General features: G+C 40.6%; 1 protein-coding gene across 8 annotated transcripts in view; it reads left to right on the top strand.

Moving 5' to 3' along the window:
• Scaf4 (SR-related CTD associated factor 4) overlaps positions 1-8,544 on the top strand; it is a 54,663-nt gene that overhangs the window by 15,492 nt on the left and 30,627 nt on the right. For all 8 annotated transcript variants that reach the window (XM_021185532.2, XM_021185538.2, XM_021185533.2 and 5 more), the window contains exons 2-4: positions 5,191-5,274; positions 6,327-6,371; positions 7,885-8,046. In XM_021185532.2, the coding sequence (XP_021041191.1) occupies positions 5,191-5,274; positions 6,327-6,371; positions 7,885-8,046 (291 nt within the window). The remainder of the gene's footprint in view (positions 1-5,190; positions 5,275-6,326; positions 6,372-7,884; positions 8,047-8,544) is intronic.

Here is an 8,544-nt window from a genome sequence, read left to right as displayed (position 1 = left end):
AGGCTGGCCTCGAACTCAGAAATCCGCCTGCCTCTGCCTCCCGAGTGCTGGGATTAAAGGCGTGCGCCACCACGCCCGGCTCTTGTTTGTTTTTTAAGACAGGGTTTCTCTGTGTAGCTCTGGCTGTCCTAGAACTTATTCTGTAGACCAGGCTGACCTCAAACTCAGAAATCCACCTGCCTCTGCCTCCCGAGTGCTGGGATCAAGGGTATGCTCCACCACCGCCCTGCCCACATACTTTTTTAAATTGCCTAGTGTGTAGTATTCTGTAACTTTTCACAAAACTAAGGCATTTGCAGTTAGTAGAGTGTTATCTTAAGTCTTTTTACTAAAGGATGAGCATGAGTCTTTGTGTTTAAAGTACGTTGCAGCTCAAGCCAGCATGAGAGAGGACAGGGTCGAGGATAGGCTTTCTTACAAATCGTCCCCCACTTACATACTACAGATCCTAACTCAGACTGGTGCCATGAACCGACTTTCTAATGTATGCAATGCCCAATGAGGCCTTGTACTTTTGAGATCCAGAGCCTGATGCTAATAATCTATGTAAGAGGAGTCCATGGCTCACCATGCTGCTCTCTGATGGGGTTTCCCATTGAGAAATGAATGGAAATGCAGGCTGTCATGTGGGGTGGACCTGCACCAAAGGATTGCTTCATGGGGATGTGTACACACTGGTAGATAGCATCACACCTCTGTAGGATAGGAATACTTACTGCAGGTTGGGAGGCGGATTGACGTGATTTACAATCAGTTCTCTGACTCCAATAGCTCAGTGTCTGGTGTGGGTTTTTTGAGACAGTGTTGGAATAACAGTTTTTATGGTTTTCATACTTTGGTGTTTGAGTTGTTAAGAGTTTTGTTTTGCTTTCCCCTTGAGGTGTGTTGGCTGAGATTAGATGTTGGTTGAGAATAGCCCTTCCCCACCCTCCTCCCTTTCTCTCCATTCTCGCCTTTATTTTTCTCATTCTAAAGTGAGATCTGCCCCTCGCTTTTCTACTCTTTAACCACAGTCCTATGATTTAGGTGTGTAAGTGTTATTTGCCCACAAGCAAAGCTACAAAGTTTTATGAAACAGTATAGTTGACACACTGCTATCCACAAAAATCACTAATGTTGGCTTAAAGATACTGGGAGTAAGAGCTAGAGAGATGACTCAGCAGCTAAGACACTGACCACTCTTCCAGTGGTCCTAAGTTCAATTCCCAGCATCCACATGGTGGCTCACAACCATCTGTAATGGGATTTGATGCCCTCTTCTGGTGTGTCTGAAGACAGCTAGTGTCTTCATATAAATAAATAAATAAATAAATAAATAAATGTATGTAAAAAAATCAGTAAAAAAATATTGGGGTGAAACTTAGACAGTTTCAAGAGGTTAGACTTGAGGTGACTGCTGAGCAGTGCTTGGAGTTCTGTGAGTGGTGTCCTCGGACTCCCCCTTAGTGCAGAGTCCTTGCTCCCACTAGCACTTGCTTGAAAATTGTTATCTCATTTGTATACCTTGCATACAGTCTTTTTTTTCTTGTCATATTCCCTAAGCAGTATATCAGAGTGCTTGTTTTTACACAGTACTTGATACTTAATAGATTTTATAAGTGGTCTAGAGATGATTGAAAGTGTACTACAGAATGTGCATATTTTATACCACTTTGGTGGGGAGTCAGTGCCACAGGGCAAGTGTATTTAACGGTTTTTAGTTGTGACTTGCATCTGTAGCTTGGGAAGTACTGCTCGGAACTGTTCCGAGGTACTGCAGTTATCTGACACCCCTTAGACACTCGCTCTGCTAGGTGCTGCATTAGTGCTCTGAGATGCTTATACTCCACACTTGTATGATGTCTATTGTGCTGATGACCTGGTCTCAGTATTAGCCAGTGGCAGAGTCAAACCTAGTGGGCAGTTAGGTGATTATTGGGTCTGTGTTCTAATTAAGAATAGGGATTATGAAAATTCAGTAACTGTAATCAGAATTTTGAATTATCACAAAATCAGCCTTTATAAATCTGAGAGATTCCCACCAACACTGGTGGCCTTGACAGGTTTGTTGTTGTTGTTTAAGATTATTCAATTGCAGTTTGTCTCTCGATGAGTCAAGGAAGGACTAGATAGTAAATTACTTACTTTAGAATGAGAGAAACTACTCATAGATAAAAGACAGATTAAAAGTGTATGTGGCACTTATTTTTACTTTCTATTTTGAAACAAGATCTTACTAAGTTGCCTGTGTTGGCCTTAAACTTGCAAACTCTTCATAGCTTCTCTTATAGCTGCTGTCATGAACCTTTGTATTGGGCCCAACATAACTGATTTAATATAACCATAGCCTAACATAACTGATTTAACTAAGGAAATAGTTAGAGTTGATACATGTGAGGAAGAGTAGGCATGGAGACCATGAAAAGAAAAAGTCAAGACAACTACTACAGACTCATTTAAGATAATTCCATTTGGAATCTGAATTAATAATTCATAGGACAGTAATACAGTATTGTTTTTAAAGACCAGGACAGTAATACAGTATTGTTTTTAAAGACCCGGGATCAAATCCGGAAACAGTTGCAGTGGGGGCAACGAACCTAGGCATGCTTGTATGAGTCTGTGCTTAGAAGTATAGTCAGTGTATAGAACAGAAGGCTAGCTAGGGATTGAGAGCTCTGCTGTGCTCACATAACTGAAGAGCTTAAAACCAGAGTACTTGTCATGTATCATTTGACATTAAACCGTTCTGAGTAGCCCTCACTCTGATCCCCTGAACACCGTGGACAAGCTTCTGGGTTTTGCTTTTTTTAGGGATGTGTACTACTTGGGAAACAAGTGCCCTACTCTAAGCAGTGTTTCCAGCCACTCTGTACTGGTTTGCATTCCTTGTCACTGTGGCAGTACTTTCCAGGACTCAGATTCCAGAAGGTTTTAGTCCACTATGGCAGCAGAGGCATGAGGCATTCATAGCAATGTGGACATGTCACATCACAGTGGAGCACAGGTAGGGTCAGGTTCAGCCTCCACAGGCCCACCCCAATGGTCCTCCTCTTCTTCCAGCCAAAGACTAACCTTCTTTTTGTCTTGTTACATTGCATAGACATTAAATTGTGGAACCATTTATGCATCAAAAAAATTGGCATTAAGTACCGAGGACTTAGCTCAGTTAGTAAAATATTTGCAGGGAAGGACCTGGGTTGAATCTTCAGGATTTATGTAAAAAGCCAGACCTGTTAGCATGTGATTGTAAGTCCAGAATTGAGTAGATAAGAATCCAGGGGGTTGCTGTTCAGGGTCTAGCTTAGTCAATTCCAGGTCACTAAGAGGCCTGTCCTTTGGTGGTGATGATCAGGCTGTTGTTTAGTTTAGTTTAGTTTAGTTTTAGTTTTGGAGTGTTTGAAAGTGCTATGTGCCTTTCTGGGTTAGGGTGTCACTTGGCTCTGGTGCTCTTTCATGCAGTTCTTTTCTCTGCTGTAGTGGACTTTTTTTTTTTTTTTTTCTGCATCCCCATCCCTAGCTTTAGTAGGCTCTAGGTTCCCTTTTAGCATATCTTTTTTAGTGAAAGCAAATCTTAGAGGTGATGAGGTCACCTTGCTACCTTCCACATCTCTTGTTAATCTTTTCCCAAATATTGACTATTGCTGTGTGATAGTCTATGCTTTTATTTTTTTGTTTTTATTTTTATTATTTATTTATTTATGTATTTATTTGGTTTTTGAGACAGGGTTTCTCTGTATACCCCTGGCTCTCCTGGAACTCACTTTGTAGATCAGGCTGGCCTCGAACTCAGAAATCCATCTGCCTCTGCCCACCCCCACCGCCCCCCCCACCAGTGCTGGGATTAAAGGCGTGCTCCACCACGCCCGGCTATGCTTTAATTTTTAAAATGATTATGACAGTTTCTTTTTATTTGGAAGCAGTAGCAATCTTGTATGCTCATTGGACTTGCTTACTATTGAAATTACTTATTATGTACAATCTCAGCATTAGACAAATAACTGGCTTAGGCTTCAATAAAATGTACTCTTGACCCCTTACATACATTGACTTTTCTGAAGCCAGAAAAGATAGTAGACGTGTGCTGTGTGTTTATGAGTCATTCTTAGAGATTTTTAACTTGAAATAGTTAAATTTGTTCATTGATTTCACCCATCACTACAGCATTTTTATTTTTTAGAGTCTTAAGAACCGTGTGTGTGTGTGTGTGTGTGTGTGTGTGTGTGTGTGTGTGTGTGTGTGTATGTATGTAGAGAGAAAGGACAACTTCAGGTGTCATGCACGTCCAGTTTATCTGACTTCTCCCAGCTGTGAGGTTACGAGAACAAGCCACCACACACCCATTTTCTATGTGTGTTCTAGAGATCAAACTCAGAGCAGTGCCACTGGACCATCTCCCTGCCTGGGCGTTCTTGTTTCGAAACAGGGACTCGATCCTTGTCTGCCCTGGAGCTCACAATGATCTGTCTGCCTCTGCCAAGGAGATTAAAGGCGTGCACTACCACAGCAGCACTGATCTCCCAGACCTTAAACTGCACTTAGTCTCAAGGATTTATGCTTATAACCCTTTTATTCTGATTATTAATGTCTTAGCTGCATTTAGTCTTTGGGGTAAAGAATATTGTGTTTTTGTCATCATGGGATTCCATGATTGCTATAAAGATGAATTAAACTTAGTTCTGATTCTCAGAGGTGGACTAGGTTTTAAGAGAAGAAATTTTGAATTCTCATACTAGCATCATAGATACTTGGAACTTTATAAAAGCATTTTAAATTTATTGTTCAACTTTTTACATACTTATCTGAATGAGCCTTAAGGTTATGGAAGTTCTCCGACGTCTCATTCAGATCTGGAACTGAAATTACTTTAAACATCGGTAAAATCGCACTGTCGCCCACTTTACATAGTCAGTGGGGAGGTGGGCTGTTTTCCTTCCTGGTCATGACTTTGATATACTGTTGGTTAGTTCTGTAGCATGTTTAATACTTTTGACTCTGCATTCATAGGTTTCTTTCTTTGCTGTGATCTCTGCTGATTTCCTAAGCGATGATGCAGGCATGTAGAATTGTTAGTGATACTGGAACACAGCCCAGTGGACACATTGTAGTTACAAATGTTTGCTGTTCTCTTGGCTGATAAGTAGAAAGGTCTTTGTAAAACAATGGGAATTGAGCTTGTCTTTTGAGTTATTTTGTTTCTTGTTTTTTAAGCTCTTCTCACTTATGGATATGAAGCCTCCCATCTCTAGAGCCAAGATGATTCTCATTACTAAAGCTGCTATCAAAGCTATTAAGGTAAGAAAAATATTTAATTTAGGAATACTTTTAATTGTTTATTATTATTAGTGGCAGGGAAGGGTATGCCATGGTGCATATGTGAAGGTTAGAAAACCACTTTGAGGGCTGGAGAGAGATGGGTAAGAGCACCCGACTGCTCTTCCAAAGGTCCGGAGTTCAAATCCCAGCAACCACATGGTGGCTCACAACCACCCGTAACAAGATCTGACTCCCTCTTCTGGAGTGTCTGAAGACAGCTATAGTGTACTTACATATAATAAATAAATAAATCTTTTTTTTTTTAAAAAAAAAGAAAACCACTTTGAAAGTCAGTTCTCTTCCACCTTTAGTGGGATCTAGCTTAGTTTGCCAGGCTTATGTAACAAACATCCCTACCCATTGAGCTATCTTGCCAGCTCTGCTTTTGAATTCTTTTTAAGTATTGTTAAACAGGAGAATTTATCTTGTGATAAATTACCAAACTGAAAGTTTTTGGTAATATTGTGCATTTGCATTGTGACATGCATTCACAGCGCTTTTCTATATTTCAGTCCTCATAAGCCAGCTATGGGGGAAAGCTATGTTACTGAAGACCATGTTTTAGTCAATGGCACAGTTTAAAAATAGCATTGCTTAGTTTTGGCTCTGTTTCTGTCCCTGGTGAAATAACCTCATGTCTTCATACATGGAGACCGATCAGTTAAGAAAGGACATTGGCCTTGGAGAAGAGTGGGTAGTTTTGTTTAGATGAATTTCTTTCTCAAGATGTTTTATTTATGTATGTAAGTACACTGTAGCTGTCTTCAGACACACCTGAAGAGGACGTTAGATCCCATTGCAGATGGTTGTGAGCCACTATGTGGTTGCTGGGAATTGAACTCAGGACCTTTGGAAGAGCAGTCAGTGCTCTAAACCGCTGAGCCATCTCTCCAGCCCAAGATTTTTTAAAGTTGTTGATTGTGAACTATTTCTGATAGCTCTTTGAGTTAATTGTTAATTTTTTTAAGTTGACAATTTTCAGTGTTTTGAATTGTAGAAAATACAGAAACTAATTTTATGTTCTTTTTCAGCTTTATAAGCACGTTGTTCAAATAGTAGAAAAGTTCATCAAAAAGGTAACTATTGCATTCCTGCATGTTTATGATAAGCAATTATTTTTATATGTGAATTGAAATTTGAATGCATGCGTCTAAAAAACACTCTAGAAAAAAAAAGCAGTCATTGGGGTTGGAGCCACGGCTCAACCAGGTGAGAGCAGTGCAATCTCTTCCAGAAGACCTGGGTTCCGTGCCCACCACACACGTGGGCTGCTAACACTCGTCCTTCCAGAACTGCAGGCTCCGGGAGTGCACTTGGTACACATATATACATAAGCAGACAAAACACGCATATATGATACATGTTTTATTTTTAAGATTTATTTGTTTATATATGTGAGTACACTGTCACTGTCTTCAGGCACACCAGAAGAGGCCATCAGATCCCATTACAGATGGTTGTGAGCCACCATGTGGTTGCTGGGACTTGAACTCCGGACCTCTGGAAGAGCAGTCAGTGCTCTTTACTGCTGAGCCATTTCTCCAGTCCACAGTAAATGTTTTTTAAAAATATTTACTGAATTTCTTTTTAAGCACTGAGAAGTTTTAAAAGGTATTTTTTTTTTCATATTTCTGCCGTTCATTGAGTATTGGTGAGAAGGTTGGTGCTGGGTTCTGTCATAGCTGAGAATAGTGTTGGTTCCCAGCCCTAAGAGCCTGCCATTCTATCCTCTGCCTCATCTGCTCTGTTGACATTTGATTTTCAGGTGCGTTTTTCAGATGAAGTTACTTTTATTTTCCCTGACTTTTCTGTTACCATCATCATTAAGCTGTTTTTAGTAGTATGTTGTCTTAAAGTAAGTGTGTGTGTGTGTGTGTGTGTGTGTGAATAATTAGCATGTCTTTTTCAGGAGCGAACTGAGAATGGTCTTAGGTTTTTTTATTTGTTTGGTTTTGGTTTTATTGTTGTTGTTTTGAGACAGGGTTTCTCTGTATAGCCCTGGCTGTCCTGGAACTCATTCTGTAGACCAGACTGGCCTCAAACTCTCTGGTACATATTTTAACAGAAGTAAAACTAGCATGTTTAAAAGTATGTTTTAGTAACTTCAGAAAGTTATTCAAGACTCAGAATAACTGAATTGTAGGAAAGTGGGTTGGTAAAGTGGCCCTGGAAAGTTTTGGAAGTGAAGTCAAGGATTTGGGGAAACAAAGTCCTGAGAGCGACTTTGAAGTAACAAAGAGTGTCACTGTTGACAGATGTGACACAGATAGAGAGATGGCTGGAGTACGTGAGCAGCTGCTGCACAGTGTGCAATGCATGTGGCAAGCTGCAAGCTGATGTGTGACATAGTGGGTGGTGGATGTGTTTGGGCTTTTTCGTTACTTTTCCTTTCCTTCCCTTTCCCTCTTTCTTTTCTTTCTCCCTTGCTAATTCCAGACAGTTTTACTCTGTAGCCCTGGATGGGCAGGAACTCACTAAGTAGACCAGATTGGGTCAGGTTCACCTCTGGAATGCTGAGCGTGGAGGCGTACACCATTGCACCTCCGATTCCACTTTCCTTGGTCTAAGCTTGTCTCCTCCCCTTTGCAGTGTAAGCCAGAATACAAGGTTCCAGGCCTGTATGTCATCGACTCCATCGTGAGACAGTCTCGGCACCAGTTTGGAACTGATAAAGATGTTTTTGGGCCAAGATTCTCTAAAAATATAACTGCTACATTCCAGTATTTATATCTTTGTCCATCTGAAGATAAGGTATGGTTAAAACCTAACAAGCTAATAACATTTTGCATTTGTTGAGCTTCTTTCCTCTCTATATTTCTTACACACTGCTTACGTTCACGCTGTTGAAGCTTGTTGTTTATGTGACTGGATCTTCATGTTCTGGTCTTGAATTGTAAGTTCAGTTCTTTCTACAGTGCTCATTTCCTATTCTTGCTTATATGTGAAATGGAGGAGTCACTTGGCCTCTGTACAAGGACTTGTATAATGTTGAATTGTAGAAGGAGCCAGAGTTAGAGATCCTGAGCTGAGCTGAGCAGAGCCTGCTGCTGGCGAGTGGGTATGAGGAAGGAGTGCCTTACCTCCGTGCATGGGAAGCCTCTGCTAAACAGCATGGTAACAACAGCCAACAGCTAGGTGCTGTACACTACACATTTCTAGAGAAGATACATTTCATGTTACATATCCTGCAGTTAAAAGAAACTAACAAAGGTTGTTCGGGAAGCATTATCTTTCCTTAAAGAACATATT

Source organism: Mus caroli, chromosome 16 (genome assembly GCF_900094665.2).
Source record: "Mus caroli chromosome 16, CAROLI_EIJ_v1.1, whole genome shotgun sequence".
NCBI lineage: Eukaryota > Metazoa > Chordata > Mammalia > Rodentia > Muridae > Mus > Mus caroli.
The sequence above is the reverse complement of the archived record's forward strand: the minus strand, read 5'-3'. Positions and strand labels throughout refer to the sequence as shown.